Source organism: Panthera tigris, chromosome C1 (genome assembly GCF_018350195.1).
Source record: "Panthera tigris isolate Pti1 chromosome C1, P.tigris_Pti1_mat1.1, whole genome shotgun sequence".
In the NCBI taxonomy this organism is placed as follows: Eukaryota; Metazoa; Chordata; class Mammalia; order Carnivora; family Felidae; genus Panthera; species Panthera tigris.
The window spans coordinates 78,169,328-78,184,843 of record NC_056667.1 but is presented as its reverse complement, the minus strand read 5'-3'; the positions used below and the strand labels follow the sequence as shown (position 1 = coordinate 78,184,843).

General features: G+C 36.5%; 1 protein-coding gene across 3 annotated transcripts in view; it reads left to right on the top strand.

The window, feature by feature from the left end:
* DIPK1A (divergent protein kinase domain 1A) overlaps window positions 1-15,516 on the top strand; it is a 104,367-nt gene that overhangs the window by 60,954 nt on the left and 27,897 nt on the right. For all 3 annotated transcript variants that reach the window (XM_042997900.1, XM_042997901.1, XM_042997903.1), the window contains exon 2: window positions 11,020-11,154. In XM_042997900.1, coding sequence (XP_042853834.1) covers window positions 11,020-11,154 — 135 coding nt within the window. The remainder of the gene's footprint in view (window positions 1-11,019; window positions 11,155-15,516) is intronic.

Genomic DNA, 15,516 nt, shown 5'->3' with positions numbered 1-15,516 from the left:
TGTTGTAAGCCTTTTGGAAAGCATTGTAGCAATATGTACCATGAACCTTTTAAAACTACATCCCCTTTGACCTAGAAATTCTACTAACTGAAATCTCCCCTGAAGAAATAATCAAATACTCTGGCAAGTATTTGTGTATTTAATACAATAGGCAATAGAGTAAAGCGAGTACAGACTCTGAAGCCAGGTTGCCTCAAATCAAATTCTGGTTGTCCTACTTACTACTAGTATAGCCTTGCTTTAACCTCTGTATTTTCCTGAGTTTCTCCATCTGTAAAAAGAATAGTCCCCAACTCGTAGAGATCTTGTAAGGAGAGAATAATAATCCCCTCCAGTATTGGTTAGCAACCACAACAGTGCTGCATAACAAATTGCCCCCAAACTCAGTGACATCTAATGAGTCATACATCTGCAGGTCAGCTGGTGTTCACCTTTTCTGGGCTGCCCTTCCCTCCAGCTGTGAGATTGGTTCAGCTGGGTTGCAGCATGACTTACTCTCCTAGGATCAGTGGACTACCAGGGACCTATTCTTCTCCTGGTAGTGTCTGAAATATAAGAAAGCAAGTCCAATTATGTGCTTTTCTTTGCATTGCATCTACTAACAAACATGGGCCAAAGTAAGTCACGTGGCCAAGCCCAACATCAGTAAGGCAGGGGAAGTGGGGCAGGGGGAGGGAATGAATATTTGCAATTCAAGGGTTGACATACTATTTCTCTAAAGAGCCAAATAGCAAATATTTCTGGCTTTGCTGGTCATACAGACTCTGTTACAACCACTCAACTGTGCTGTTCTAGCCTGAAAGCAGCCTTAGACAGTAAATCAATGAATGGGGTGGCTGTGTTCCATAAAACTATATTTACAGAAACAGGTGGCAGAGTGGATTTGGCTCATGGGCCATAGTTTTCTGATCCCTAACCAATTTGTCACATCAGATCATAGAGTTTTTATAAAGATTAAGGAAATTAGTATATAGAAGGTGCTTATAACAGTTCTTGGTAGAGTATCACTAATGAATATTGGCTCTCATTAATAGTGTTGTTATTATTATAATAGCACAATATTGAAAATAATAAAAATATCCAACAATAGATACAGGGTTAAATAAATTAGGGCACATCCATACTATAAAATTCTATATATTCATTTACATATCATATTTTTTAAATATCAAAACTATTTAATGGCCTAGGGGCATATTTGTAGTATGTTAAGTGAGAAAAAAAGAGACAAATGATATTTAACATATGACCCCAATTTTATTTTTCTTAAGAGATGTGTATTTTTTATACATACATGGAAAAAAATTAGGAAATATATCCTAATATATCCTATATATCCAATATACCATATTGGATCATTTACTTAGTTTTTCTTTTTGTGTTACTGTTTTTATCAAGATATAATTGATCTATAAAATGGTATTAGTTTTAAATGTACAACACAATGATTTGATATATGTATATATTGCAAAATTATCACCACATATGTTTACTTAACATCTACCACCACACACAGTTACAATTTTTTTCTTGTGATAAGAACTTTTAATTAATTAATTTTTAAATTTTATTTTAAATTCCAGTATAGTTAACATACAGTGCTATGTTAGTTTCAGGTGTACAATATAGTTATTCAACAATTCCATATATCACCCAGTGCTCGTTACAACAAAGCATTCTTTAATCCCCATCTTGTGATGAGAACTTTTATGATCTATTCTCAGCAACTTTCAGATATACAATACAGTGTTATTAACTACATTCACCAGGCTGTACATTACATGCCCCATCACTTATAACTGAAATTACATACTTCTTTATTGTCCATTTTTTCCCCTCTACTGGGCATGTACTGTTTTCTGGTATTAAAGTACTTTGATGACAAAAAAATATAATCTGGGTCCATTAAGGACTCTTCTTACTCTAATGTAGTTACTATTTTATTTTATTTTAATGTTTAATTTTATTTTTGAGAAAGCGCAAGTGGCAGAGGGACAGAGGATCTGAAGCAGGCTCTGCCCTGACAGGCTGACAGCAGCAAGCCCCATGTGGGGCTCAAACTCACGAACCATGACATCATGACCTAAGTTGAAGTCAGACATTCAGACGAGTGAGCCACCCAGATGCTTCTGATGTAGTTACTATTTTATATGTCAGTTACATTTTAATTGCCTAGCGAATTAGGAGTTTACCCTCAGAGATGTCTGATTAGAATGGATTGTGTTGGGTGCCTGGGTGGCTCAGTCAGTTGAGCATCCGACTTCAGCTCAGGTCATGGTCTTGTGGTTTGTGGGTTTGAGCCCTGAGCCAGGCTTTGTGCTGACACTGTGGGGCCTGCTTCAGATTCTCCGTCACCCTCTCTCTCTCTCTCTGTCCCTCCCCCACTCGTTCTCTCTCTCAAAAATAAAAAAAAAATTACAAAAAAAAAAAGAATGGACTATGTGGACACTTGCCAACCTCTTGTATTTTTAACTTAAAGAAAAGTTATTCTGCTCTAGGGCTCCTAGAAAACAGTGGCAGGGTACCAACCAATGGGAAGAGAATCCTGACATAGTCTCTCAGGTCATAGGAACAGTAGCTCCTTTCAGACCACATTCCCTGAGCAGCCACAGCCCTTTCAGTGATAAAAGGCAGAATATTGTTGTACAGAGGTGAACAACAACATCCCTTCTCTGGCCACCCCAGTGTTTGAACATACACAAATTCTTTTTTCATGTATCAAAGGGAGATTAGGTTTCAATATTTAATTGCCACTTTGCCTAGAAGTCCCATAAATAAATACAGGGAAAGGAAGCTAGAGAACTCAGTAGCCTCTTCATCAATATCACAGAATATTAATTAAGATTAATTTATTTTTAAGAACCCTTTACAACAATCAAGTTTCATCTAAATTAAATCAATTAGCCTCTGGATTCTCCAAGATTTAAACTAGGTTGAAAATTGGGTTGTACAACCTTAGGAAGAACTATCCCAAATAAAATTTGCCCTAGAATGTGCTTTAGAATCTGAACTTTAAAGGGACCGTGCTTTTTTTAATCTTCAAGTTTAAGTAAAACCTAGCTAACCTTTATTTTAAGTGAATTGTTAGTGAATTTAAGTGCCAAGTAGGATTCCCATGTAAGATTTGCTTGTGGCTACTGTATGCTTCAGTAAGATCAAGACCAATATGGTGCCTTAGGCCTACTAAAAGAGGAAAGTGGACACCTGATTTTCCCATTCTAGATGTCAGAATCTTAACTGAAATAATAAGGTAATAGGAATCCTATATTAAAACTTAACCTATAACCATATCTCAAGTGGTTCTTTAACAGGGGACTTTGTATATATAAGACAAAGTTTTATTGATAGTTTTTGAGCTTATGATATAGAATAAGAACTGTATTTATTCAGTCAACTTAAACGTAAATATATACAACTACATATACTATTAATAGATTTTAACTCCAATTTCCAATTCTTCCCCACTAAGGAAGAAAGAAGAACCCGTAATCAGAATGGCCAAAAGAATTGTCTCTCTTCTGGCTGGCACCTCCACATTGCTTTTCTTCTTACCCCTAGACCTTTCTTTGCTGATTCTATCCTGCAGAGGTTTCTAGTCTCCAATGATGACCCTGCAGTGAACCATGCCTTCTGGTAATCATACCCTTATGGAGTAGTCCCCTACATTCAATTTGTTCTGGCCCTGTGTTACCGTAAGAGTGGGGCAGAAATGATTAGCTTCCTTCTTGATCTCTGAGAACATTTGCTCTGGGATAAGTCAGCTATCCTGTAAGAAGCCTGAATAACATGAGCACCATGCCCTGAAGAAGTCCAGCTAGCCACATGAAGCTGTTCCAGCCATTGCAACTAAGGAGTTGGATAGGTCTAACCCTGTGAGTCCTCTGTCACGTGCCTTCAGCCCTAATCACAAATGCATGAAAAACTTCAGGGGCACTGCCCAGCTGATTCAATCAACCCTCAGAACCATGAGAGATGTAAATTACTGTTGTAAGCCATTAAGTTTTGGGATAGTTATACAGCAATAGAAAATTGGAACACTTAGCTTTCTTAACCCCTGTCTTTCTGCACTGGTATGTTGAAGAACCCCATGACTGAGTTCTTTTGCTGTTGCAAATGCTAATATTTCTTTTATGTAGAGTGCTAATGGAGGCTACACTCCCTTCCCATATGCTTTGTAAAATGCTGACTGCCTACTTGTTCATAAAAAGCAGTCAGGAGACTTCTAAATCCTAGAGATATATTTTTGCAGACTAAAAAAGTAATATATTCATTATAGAAAATCTGCCTAATAGAGAAAAAAATAAAAATCACTCATGATTTCACCATTCTTGACATTCTGAGATAACTACCCTTGACATTCTAGTTTATTTGCTTGCAGTTTCTACAGTCTATTCTCTCTTTTTTCTTTTAATTTTTAATGTTTATTTTTGAGAGAGAGAGCATGCATGCGCGTGCGAAAGCATAAGCGGGGGAGGGGCAGAGAGAGAGAGGGAGACACAGAATCCGAAGCAGGCTCCAGGCTTTGAGCCGTCAGCACAGAGCCTGATGTGGGGCTCGAACTCATGAACTGTGAGATAATGACCTGAGCCAAAGTCAGATGCTTAACTGACTGAGCCACGCAGGCATGCCTCTCTTTTTTTTTAAAGGCAGAATTGGGAGCATACATGTTGTTTTGAAAACTGATTTTTTTTTTTCACTTACTGTATCACGAGCATTTTCCCATACTTTGACACTTCTTTGAAATAGTAACATACCATCGAAACTAGCCACAGACTTAAGGATCGCTCCATGTGATTAATTCACCAGGAGTTCTGCATTTTTGATGCTGTCAGTCACTAAGCGTAAAAAATATGAACCAGCATTCAGAGAAAATGTGAAAATTATCTGTTCATTTTTGGAATTTTATTTTTACAAGAAAATCAAAACAGAGAAGATGCTCATGTAAATAAAACTTTTAGAATTGAGATCAGAGAACAGCTAGGATTCTTCCTATAGATATGAAAATTCACCTCTTAGAAAGATGAATGCTAAAAAATTCTGACCACTAGACTAATACTGCTGTTTGACAAGGAATTGTCTAAAGTTTTGTCATAAAAAAGCATTTTCACGCTCAAGACAAGCTGGGAAGCATGGACATTTTTAGAACCTTTCTTTTCACTATTTTTAACTTCTAAAAACTCAAGGTTTTCCTTGTTTGGAATGACATAAAACATTTTTTAAATGTTTGAGAATCATAGCTGTTTTTGACGTTTGTGAGAGCACTAGGATAGTTTGCATTTGGTACATTTAGACCTTCTTAGTGGTTTTCCAATAGTCCTGCAGCTAGTAGTGAGATATAATAAAGGTGTAGGAGCCATTCCAAATAAAGTTAATTGCATATGTTGTGGTATATAGTAAATATTTACCCTATTAAATTGTTTCTTCATATTTCTGTTTTTTTGTAGCTAGCATATTTTTCAAAAGTGTTATTACTGTGAATAGAATATATTTAAAGAAAGGATAAAAGTATGTCTGGGATATTTATCCATAATTTTTACCTCTAGTTTTTCAGGCACATTAGTTCTAAAAAGTTAGTTAGCTATAGTCAGCTACAAAGTTACCAATATAACAAGAAGGAAGAAGATAGTTGTGAAGATTATTTTAGGGTAGCTGGTAATTGAAAAACTTGAATAAAAAGACAAACACACGTCTCTCAGCTTTTTCTTTGAAACGGTGAATGATAAATGATTGTTATTTGAGTTTGTGCAAATCATAACCTTATCTATTTGTTATGTTTTCTGAGTGTTCAGGTCCACTAAATTTGTTAACTAAATTTTTGTGGGTAAAAATAAATATATGATATTTTTCCCTGCTTCTCAAAATTAAGAACATCTGTGCAGGGAGTGTTCAGGGGTAAAGCTTTATATGTTTATAAAAGATGTTAAGTATGAAAAAAATAAGTATTGGAAGTAGTCCTAAATTTTGATGTGTTTCCCCCTTCATGCCTGTTTTTAAAACTTGATGTAAAATTACTTAAACAAGATCGAAGGGCCACCTGCGTGGCTCAGTGGGTTAAGCATCCAACTCTTGATTTCCACTCAGGTCATGATTTCACAGTAATGGATGGAGCCCCATGTCAGGCTCTGCGCTGACAGCACAAGAGCCTGCTTGGGATTCTGTCCCTACCTCTCTCTCTCTCCACTCCTCCACTGCTCATGCTTTCTCTCTCAAAATAAATAAACTTATAAAAAAAATTAAAAAGACGGCTTTGAAATTATAAAAAAAACTCAAAGGTTTTCAGATTTCTTTTGAAATAAAAAGATATCACAATGAGATAAAACAATATAGAAAAGAAGAAAAAGCATCACTATTCTTTAGAGGGGAATTGGTAGGGAAAGTTTGTTTCATTATTTATAGATTTGCCATCTCCAGTGATTTTTGTCTCCTATACTACTAATCATTTATTCTAGTCATAAAGAACTCCTTCTGTTATTTGCACACAGATGTTATATTTTTCTAACTACTGGTAGTAGTAGTTGATGTCTTAAAGACTATAAGCTATATTCTTTATATTAAAGAATATAAAATGGCAGTGTAATACAAATTTGATTCTTTCCATTTTTGTTTTCATTTTGTAATATAATCATAATGCGAGGTTTCTCAACCTTAGCACTATTGACATTTGGGGTCAGTTAATTCTTTGTTGTGGGAGGCTCTTCTGTGCATTGTAGGATGTTTAGCATCATCTCTGGCCTTTACCCATATGGTTCTAGTAATAATACTCCCCAGTCATGAAACAAACAATGCCACCAAACATTGCCAGGTGTCCCCTAGGGGGCAAAAGTGACTCCATTTGAGAACCACTGCCATAGTGTATTTACTAAAATTCTTATCATGCTTTCCAGGAGCATAATTTAGAATAAAGCAGTGTACCATTAGTAGCTAGGCACAAAATCAGAACAGAAAAGCTACTAGGCAGTATTTTGGATACCATAAATAAAAAGATCAGAAACAATAAGTACATTTCTTAATCAAAGACTGTATTGTCTGGGTAATTGGTACAGAACAGACTACTGGAAACATTTTAGTGATTACCAAACAGGGAAATAAAATTATTTAATAGCTAGAGAAGTCATTTATGGCTGTTTCTCTTCAATCATTATTTTACGATGTGAAGCAGCAGGATCTGCAGATATTAAAGGACACATGAAGGTCCTTGTAACTATTTTGTGTTACCCCACATCACAGTGATTTTCCATGGTGTTCTAGAATACAAATCTCTCACTCCTTTTGTCATTATGTCTACAACAGGTGATGCCCAGTGCCCTGCTGGGAACATCATTAATCTAACTTCCTCTCCAAAATCTTTGGCATTTGGTATCATGACAAGCACTCAGCAGGCAAGGCAGTTCACAGGGTGTTTTTCAGTTTAAACATATGCCAGAGAAAAAAATGTTTAATGTAGCTATTTGAGAGATATAGAAAAGCAAAATGATTTCACATTTTATTAAATTGAATATGCAGGAGGGAAAATATACACAAGCCTTAGTTGCCTACATATATTAAGTTTAATGTGCATTTGAAAGCATCTTACCTCAGCTTTACTGAATATTTGTACAAAACCTGAATAGAAATTATTAATAAGGGCAGTTAACATCACTAGACTCCTTAAGATGGTGTCAAGAAGAAGGTAAGACAGGACCAAAGCCTGAATGCTGGGAGAAGACCCTACTCACTAGTTCTGTGTTCTTTTCATTTACTCTGTGACTTATACCTGCTGTAGGGCAAGGCAGGAAGAGAAAGAAGGGAATAGTATATCTTAATCTTATTTTAAAACCCTGCTTCAGGGCAGGGCACCTGGGTGGCTCAGTCAGTTGAGTGTCTGACTCTTGATTTCAGCTCAGGTCATGATCCCAGGATCATGGGATAGAGCCCTGCGTTGAGCTCAGCTCTGAGCGTGAAGCCTGCTTGGGATTCATTCATTCATTCTCTCTCTCTCTCTCTCCCCCCCCCTCCCCTCCCCTCCCCTCCCCTCCCCTCTCCCCCTCCCTCCTTCTGTCCTGCTCCCCTACTCTTGTACACACTCTCTAAAAAAAATTAAATAAATAAATAAATCCTGCCTAAAAAAAAAAAAAATCCTGTGAAATGTTAATATTAGATTGGACTTCCAAAAGTAAAATCATGCCATGCTGTGGCCCTTCAAGTGACCCTCTGAACTATATATAGGGGTACTTGGATGGTAGATATATTTTAAAAAGATTTTTTTAATGTTTATTTTTGAAAGAAAGAGACAGAGTACAAGCAGGGAGGGGGGCAGAGAGAGAGACACACACACACAGAATCTGAAGCAGGCTCCAGGTTCTGAGCTGTCAGCACAGAGCCCGATGCAGGGCTCAAACCCATGAACTATGAGATCATGACCTGAACTGAAGTCGGATGGGCAACCAACTGAGCCACCTAGGCACCCCTGTATGGTAGATCTATAATTTGTTCTTATAACTGGAGATGTTCTTAAAATGCCTAAGACAGTAACAGTAATAGACATAATAGATAACCAGGAAGTAGTGGCTGAATGAATGTATGAAAAGGATGCATCTTGATGTAGAAGTATGCCTTATTGTATAATATAGAACTATGCCTTATTGTATAATATAAAAAACATTTTTACATCAGTAGAAAAAGACATACACAGAAGGCATGCATCCATCACCCAGCTTGAAAATTATCAACTCATGGCCAGTCTTGTTTCAAATATACCCCACCTACTTTTTCCTTCTCTATTGTTTTGAAGCAAATTCCAAATATATCACTTTATTCGTAAATATTTTGATATCTGTCTCTAAAAGATGAGGGCTCTTTTCTTTTAAAATAACATTATCATGCCTGAAAAATTAAAACAGTTTCTTAATAGCATCCTGTCAGTTTTCACATTTTCAAGTGTCTCATAAACGTCTTTTGAATCAGGACTCACTTTGTGATTATTTGATATATTTCTCAAATATTTTTTAATCTTCAAGTTTCCCCATCTTCTCCTTATTTTCTCCCTTGCAATTTATTTTTTGAAGCACTGGGTTGTTTGTACTGCAATGTTTTCCATAGCCTGGAGTTTGCTGATCATCCTAATAGTGTCACTTACTGAAGTCTCCCTTATATTCCTCTGCCCCCTGTATTTCCTGTAAGCTGCTAGTTGGAGCTAAAGACTTAATCAGATTCAGATTTAGTTTTCTTTTTGCAAGTCCAAAAAGAAGGTGGTGGCCAAATCATAGAGCATTCTTGACTTTTTGCTCAGTACCATGCAAGTTGATTTAGCTAACGTTTGTCGAGTGTTTTCTATATGCCTAGCAATGTGCTTATGTTCTATGGACATTATGTCATTTAATCATATTTAAGCTTCATAACACTAGTGCATATCCATTTCTGTCTGATGACTAAATTTCTTTAAGAGGGCTAAGGAGGGGCGCCTGGTTGGCTCAGTTGGTTAAGCGGCCGACTTCGGCTCAGGTCGTGATCTCGCGGTCCGTGAGTTCAAGCCCCGCGTCGGGCTCTGTGCTGACAGCTCAGAGCCTGGAGCCTGTTTCAGATTCTGTGTCTCCCTCTCTCTGACCCTCCCCCGTTCATGCTCTGTCTCTCTCTGTCTCAAAAATAAATAAACGTTAAAAAAAAATTTTTTTTAATAAAAAAAAAAAAGAGGGCTAAGGAATCTTAAATGCCTTTCAGGCAACCCCTCAGTGTATACACAATTGTCATTTATGTGATTTAATTTAGAATTCTGTCTGAATTTTCTTTTTACTGGATTCATTTAGAGCTATACAAAAATAGCTTGCATTAAATGCATTTTTTATATTTTAATAATAAAGCTCGAAGACCTGTAACTTCACTGTGAATTTGTTGTACTCAAGTTTTTTGGTACTGGAATTCACCAGCTGTTAATCTCACAAAAAGATAGATATCTAAACCACAAATAGGGCCAACAGAATTCAGTATTTCCTGAGTCTCTTTTTCCTTTTCACTCATTGTCTTCTGCAGGTGCACTTAGGTCTCTTTCATCTCTCTCTGCTTTCTTTGCACTGCTCACAGCGCTCACAGTATCCTACTGTTACCCAGGGTGAGAAACTGTCTGGTGATTGCAAAAGCAAAATTAGCTTTTCATTGTTTGTTTACATATCTTTAATTTATTCTGTTCAGTTATCTCCATACTCCCCAGGTTTACCGTTTATAAAACCAAACCATTGGAGAGCCAAACTCGAAAAGCCAATGTCAAATTATCTTGACCAGCTGACACTTTTGAAGATTAAACTGTCTGATACGTGGTTGATGGAGAAAAGGCAGTAACTGGCCCATGTTGCAATTAGTTACCAGAGAACTGGAAACAAAACAATGCAAAGAGGGTCCCATTGTGCAGCTTTACAAGCTGACATGCAAAGAGTAATTTATTCTTTATATATTTTAACCCTTCTTCTCCAGTCATATCTCCTTTAATACTTGTAACAACTTGTCTCTGAATATGACAGAGAAATAGGAGTGAATGAAAAGGAAGTTTAATTTCTTATTCTGGTTGCACTTCACTATGAGACATTAGACAAATAGCCAAATTCTCTGTCCTTATTTCTTTAAAACAAAATTATTTTTATACTGATTATCCATAAAGAACCTTAAGACTCTTATTTGAATAGTCTCCCATGAGCTCAGAGTGTGTATAGGAATTGTGTCTCTCTACCTGATCTTCCAGGGTGCCCAGGGTAGCATGGTGCACGTGCTCATGCTTCCTAAATGGCTTTCGATGCCGGTGGTATTTGAAAGGTTATACATTTTAAAGGGTATTTTGTTCCCTTTTTCCTTGGCAGAACCGAGGAGCTTCCTTTTCTAAGACCAGTGCTGTTTGGACTCAGTGAAAGTAGACTTTGTTCTAGGAGAATTGCCATGTGAAAGCCTAGAATATATATTGAGTTCTTCCAAGAAAGGGGGAAAAATCACGTTCTAGGACAGTGAATACTGACTTGGTGCTGAATGAATGATTGTTATGTGCTCTTTTACTCACAGGCTCGCTTTTCATATGTGCGGATGAAATATCTTTTCTTTTCCTGGTTGGTGGTTTTTGTTGGAAGCTGGATTATATATGTGCAATACTCTACCTATACAGAACTATGCAGAGGAAAGGACTGTAAGAAAATAATAGTAAGTATTTTTTATTTCCTACTATTTAGAAAAACCATATTAATAGGTTATATTAATAATATATTTATACATACTAATAATTATTTTCAAAAAGTAAAAGTTAATTTGACTTTAGAGTTGTGTTGAACCTCTTAGCTTTTTGATGTGACCAAGTTAGTAGGAGTGTTCTGCATCTTGAAAAATCTAAAATTCAGAAAGCTAAATATATAATACAGATTACTGTGAGAGCATCCTCACTGCAGAGGGGTTTCTTTTTAAAATATACTGTAAGTTTAGTTTAATCAGGTAAGTTTTTAAATGTTTATAGAGTATAAAAGTATTATTTACCTTTCTGGAACATATCTTTTAAATAAATGGAGTCACTCTCAAGTACCAAAAATGTACCTGAAAAGCATATAGTGTATTTAGTATTCAGTTTCTATCCTAATGACTAGGTGTGTCTTAGGAAAATTGCTCTATCAGTCTAAGATTTTTAGTAGTAATTATTGGTTATATGTTTGAGGATAAGTAATTTTTTTAATTTTTAAAAAATTTTTAATGTTTATTTATTGTTGAGAGAGAGAGAGAGAGCTGGGGAGGGCAAAGAGAGAGGGAAACACAGAATCCATGAAGCAGGCTCCAGGCTCTGAGCTGTCTGCACAGAGCCCAACGTGGGGCTCGAACTCATGAATCATGAGATCATGACCTAAGCTGAAGTCAGACGCTTAACCGACTGAGCCATCCAGGAGCCCCTTGTGGATAAGTAAATTTAACTCCTTGTTTTCTGCTAATATTTTCTGATATAAATAATATTAAAACATTGCATCTGAGAATTGTATTTTTGTTAATATGATTGTTGGAATCCCAGTGATTATAACTTATTAATGATTCTGTAGTTATTGAGTGGTTGCTCTTTACCCAGGCCAGTGGTACTAAGTATGTACATATAGCAGGGAACAAGCTATCATGACCTTGGGAACTTACAGTCTAGCAGGGAAGATGCTGAATACAGTAAGGTAGGATAATTATTACAATAGCAAGCGTTATAGGAACATAAGACAGGGAAACCTGAAGCTTTCCAAAGTTCTAAAGAAATGAAATCAGTTTAACTCTAGCCTTTCTCAATCAAGATAAAAACAACAACAACAACAACAAAAATAACAAAGAAACCTCCTCAGGAGTATTACAGCCTCTGAAATCAGCAAGGGAGGAATCACTAATATAATAAGCAGGGAAATTAATTAGTAAAGACAACTCCCAAGTCAAGTTCAAAGGTGTCCATTGTATATGTCCATTCCAAATGGCCATTCCAGATCCTTGAGGAATTTTAAGATCAGAGGAACCTCTGGGGCCAGGCAATGTATTGCATACTGGTCAGTAATAGTTAAAATAATACTATGAAAGCCTCCCAAGCCCATTTTACAAATAAAGAAATATGTACACCTGAAACTAATGTAACATTGTGTGTCAACTATACTTTAATTATACATGTATACATATATAATATATATATATGAATAAGAGAGAGAAGCACTTGCTTATGATGGTAGAGCCAGACTCTTGGTGCTACCTTATGTTAGAAAAGACTGACAAAATTATAGCTTAATAAAGCTAAGGAAAAAACCCAAAAAAACCTACATGCTCACCTTCAATGAAGAAGAAAGAAGCAGGAGTTATATAATCAATTATAATAACATAAAATAACCAAAATTAAGGACGCTAGGTGGCTCAGTTAGTTGAGCATCCAGCTCTTGATCTTAGCTCAGGTCATGATCTTGTGGGTTCATGGGATTCAGCCCCAAGTTAGGCTTTGCACTAACAGCATGGAACGTGCTTGGGATCCTTTCTCTCCCTCTCTCTCTCTGCCCCTCCCCGCTTGCATGTACTTATTCTGTCTCTCTTTCAAACTAAATAAACTTTATTTATGTATTAATACAATAATATCCAAGTTATAAGGCATATGCTGGTGCATATTCTGTTATTAGTGAATTATAGTTGTATTTTTAATTATTTATGATTATTAATATTTTATTATTGAAGTTTTTAATGATTTTTCCTTTAATTTTACTTTATAATAAACAGAAGAATTCTAGAATAATTTAATAATTCTAATATAGTAATAATTCTAGCATAATTTAATGGTTATCTTATTACAATTTGAAAATAATGAAAACATTTTCTGAGCCTAAAGCATATCTTTTCCCTAAGGCTGGCTTAAAAAAATTGTAGTTTCTCTGCACAATTTGGGAATTATGTTCTTAAATCTTACCAAAACTGGTAGTATTAAGATCAGTAATACTAAGATAGTAGTAATATTTAATAAGAATTGTATGATTAGAACCAAAAAGCAAGCAGAAAAAATATTTTTTAACTATAAAAGCTTCAAAGAGCTAGCAAGATAGTGAGGAGTTACTTGGTCAAGATCTGGGAAAGGATGGTGAACCTAGAGTTGACTGTGTTTGCCTAGGGTATATAACCTAAAATACAGTTTGGAGGAGCTAGGAAGATACAAATCTATTTCAGGTCCTACAAGGATGGGACCTTGGTTTACCAGGCTGTGGGCTGATACCCCAAACAGCTGAACCCCGGTAGTAAAGATGAACTAAAAGAACCTCAGATATGTGAGCTGACTTTTGTAGCCTCTTTTTCCCTCAGGGGGTATTGCTGATACTGGGCATGAGCAGTGGTCTGAGAAGTAGGACTGTATACTGGAAGAGAGTTGCTGCTGGGGACAAGAAACCAGCAAGCTTTTGTAGAAAACTAAGAGAGCCTCAAGCATACAGCCAGTTATCCTGTTGGGATATTTGCCAAATCCTAGGGTTTTACAGAATGGGAGGCTAAACATCTCATTGGAAAGCCTTTGAAAAGCAGAGCAGACATTTTGGCAGTCACACAAGATACTGTCTAGAGTTATGAACCTACCCATGGGGGGAAACCCCAATGAATTCCCAGGCTCTCTGTTAAAAACCCTAGAGGGCTATGATAATTTCTTGGAATGGAGATCAGCCAAAAATAGCTTGAGCTTTACTAGAACCGCAGCCTAGCCTCCATTCAGCATAGTCCCTGACTGGGTTAAGATGATCACCTTCCATTCTATCTATCCAAGGGAAGGGAAACCCTCTCTGAAAGCATTATGTAAAGAATTACAGGACATGGCAAAAGACAATGTGACATGATCAAAAACCAAGAGATAAACATGGACAATAGAATCAGATCCACAGATGATCCAGATATTGGAATCATCAAAAAAGGATTTTAAAATAACTGTGTTCCTGTTCAAGTAAATAGGAAGAAAGGTAAAGAAAATAAGTGAAACGATGGATAATTCCAATAGAGAAATGAAAGGTATTAAAAAGAATCAGGAAGACAATGTGGCAGTTCCTCAAAAAGTTAAATATAGAATTTACATATGATCAAGAAATTCTGCTTGTGGGTATATACCCAGAAAAATTGAAAGCAGGGACTTAAACAATACTTGCACACCAGTGTTCATAGCAGCATTATTCACAATAGACAAAAGATGGAAACAACTCTGATGTCCATTAATAGATGAATGTATAAACAAAATACATGGAATATTATCTAACCTTTAAAAAGAATACAACATGGATAAACCTCAAAAACATAATGCTAAATGATATAAGACAGACACAAATGGGCAAATATTGTATAATTCCACTTATATGAGGTACGTAGAATAACAATTATATATAAATTGGGACAATGGTAAAAGGAATTAAAATGTTTAAGATTCTTTTTTTTTTTTTTAATTTTTTTTTCAACGTTTTTTATTTATTTTTGGGACAGAGAGAGACAGAGCATGAACGGGGGAGGGGCAGAGAGAGAGGGAGACACAGAATCGGAAACAGGCTCCAGGCTCCGAGCCATCAGCCCAGAGCCCGACGCGGGGCTCGAACTCATGGACCGCGAGATCGTGACCTGGCTGAAGTCGGATGCTTAACCAACCGCGCCACCCAGGCGCCCCAAAATGTTTAAGATTCTTATCATATAGCAGAGTAGAGTAAAAGTATCAACAAGTTAATATCAATTAGTCTATTAATATCAATTAATTAATGAAATATCACTCAATTAACTTTAGACTTCGTTGGAGTATCTGGGTGGCTCAGTCGTTTAAGCATCTGACTTTGGCTCAGGCCATGATCTCACAGTTCGTGAGTTTGAGCCTCACATCGGGCTCCCTGCTGTCAGCACAGAGCCTGCTTTGGATCCTCTGTCCCCCTGTCTCTGTCCCTCCCTCACTCGTGCCCTCTCTCTCTCTCAAAAATAAATAAACATTAAAAAAAAAAAAAAAAACTTTAGGCGCACCTGGATGGCTCAGTTGGTTAAGTGTCCGACTCTTGATTTCAGCTCGGGTCATGATCT